This window comes from Entelurus aequoreus, linkage group LG07 (genome assembly GCF_033978785.1).
Source record: "Entelurus aequoreus isolate RoL-2023_Sb linkage group LG07, RoL_Eaeq_v1.1, whole genome shotgun sequence".
Classification (NCBI taxonomy): Eukaryota; Metazoa; Chordata; class Actinopteri; order Syngnathiformes; family Syngnathidae; genus Entelurus; species Entelurus aequoreus.
The window spans coordinates 3,220,559-3,221,853 of NC_084737.1; the positions used below are offsets into that span (position 1 = coordinate 3,220,559).

The 1,295-nt window shown below is 56.5% G+C and overlaps 1 protein-coding gene across 1 annotated transcript in view; it reads left to right on the forward strand.

Annotated features, from left to right (window-relative positions):
• The first annotated feature begins 660 nt into the window (after nt 1-660).
• The window catches only part of LOC133652907 (kelch-like protein 41b), a 12,181-nt gene continuing 11,546 nt past the window's right edge, over nt 661-1,295 (forward strand). Inside the window, exon 1 of the mRNA XM_062051850.1 lies at nt 661-1,295. This exon is cut by the window's right edge and continues 500 nt beyond it. Within this exon, the coding sequence (XP_061907834.1) occupies nt 704-1,295 (592 nt within the window). The 5' untranslated portion in view covers nt 661-703.

The following is a 1,295-nucleotide window of genomic DNA, read 5'->3' on the forward strand; positions in this document are numbered from 1 at the left end:
AAAATGGGAGCCATTACCTCCCTGCTTGGCACTCGAGGGTTGGAATTGAGGGTTAAATCACCAAAAATGATTCCTGGGCGCGGCCGCTGCTGCTGCTCACTGCTCCCCTCACCTCCCAGGGGGTGATCAAGGGTGATGGGTCAAATGCAGATAATAATTTCGCCACACCTAGTGTGTGTGTGTGACTATCATTGCTACTTTAACTTTAACTTTATTGTGAGTTTTGGTATTAGTGTTCCTAAAAATAGATCTACTGGCCCCCAGACACATTTTTTTCTCTAAATTTGGCCCCCCGAGTCAAAATAATTGCCCAGGCCTGCTTTATATTGATGAATGATATCGCGTTGTGAGTCATTCTTGTGTCTAAGATGCCAGTAGAGGCTTAAGATATCCCAGAAGATCCAAGATCTATTCCAGCACTCTGACGCTATTGTCCCAACTGGTGTGCTGACGCCGAGCACACCCGCACACCCGCACACCCCCAGCAGCCAGTTGCTTCTTTCCGTCCATGACAGCAGCTGCTCGCCAATGCCGGGCAGATTCCTGTGACCACGGAGCAGGCCCGGGCGGCTATATTTAGCGAGGGCGGCCCAGATTCCATTCCAGGGTCTTCACACGGCGACCCCTTTCTCTCTACTGCCCTTTTCCAGCCGGGACTGAGTGCCTCGAGGACCTTGTGCTCGCCGTCTTCCACCACGCCATCATGGACCCCAACGCCGTCAAGGAGGAGCTGCGCCTGTTCCAGAGCACTCTGCTCCAGGACGGTCTGAAGGAGCTGCTGAACGAGAACAAGTTTGTGGACTGCACCTTGAAGGTGGGCGACCGCAGCCTCCCCTGCCACCGGCTCATCATGGCCGCCTGCAGCCCGTACTTCCGGGAGATCTTCTTCACGGAGGACGGGAAGGAGGTGGAGAACACCAAGGAGGTGGTCCTGGAGGACGTCAACCCCGTCGTCCTGGACATGATCATCCAGTACCTCTACTCCGCCGAGATCGACCTCAGGGACGACAACGTCCAGGACATCATCGCCGTGGCCAACAAATTCCAGATCCCGTCCGTCTTCACCGTGTGCGTCAACTACCTCCAGAAGAAGATCTCCACGGGCAACTGCATGGCCATCTTCAGGATGGGTCTGGTGCTCAACTGTCCCCGGCTGGCCGTCGCCGCCCGCGACTACATCGCCGACCGCTTCCAGCTGCTGCGCAACGACCAGGAGTTCCTCAAACTGGCCGCCCACGAGCTCTTCGCCGTCATCAGCGGCGACGCGCTGAACGTGGAGCGCGAGGAGACGGTGT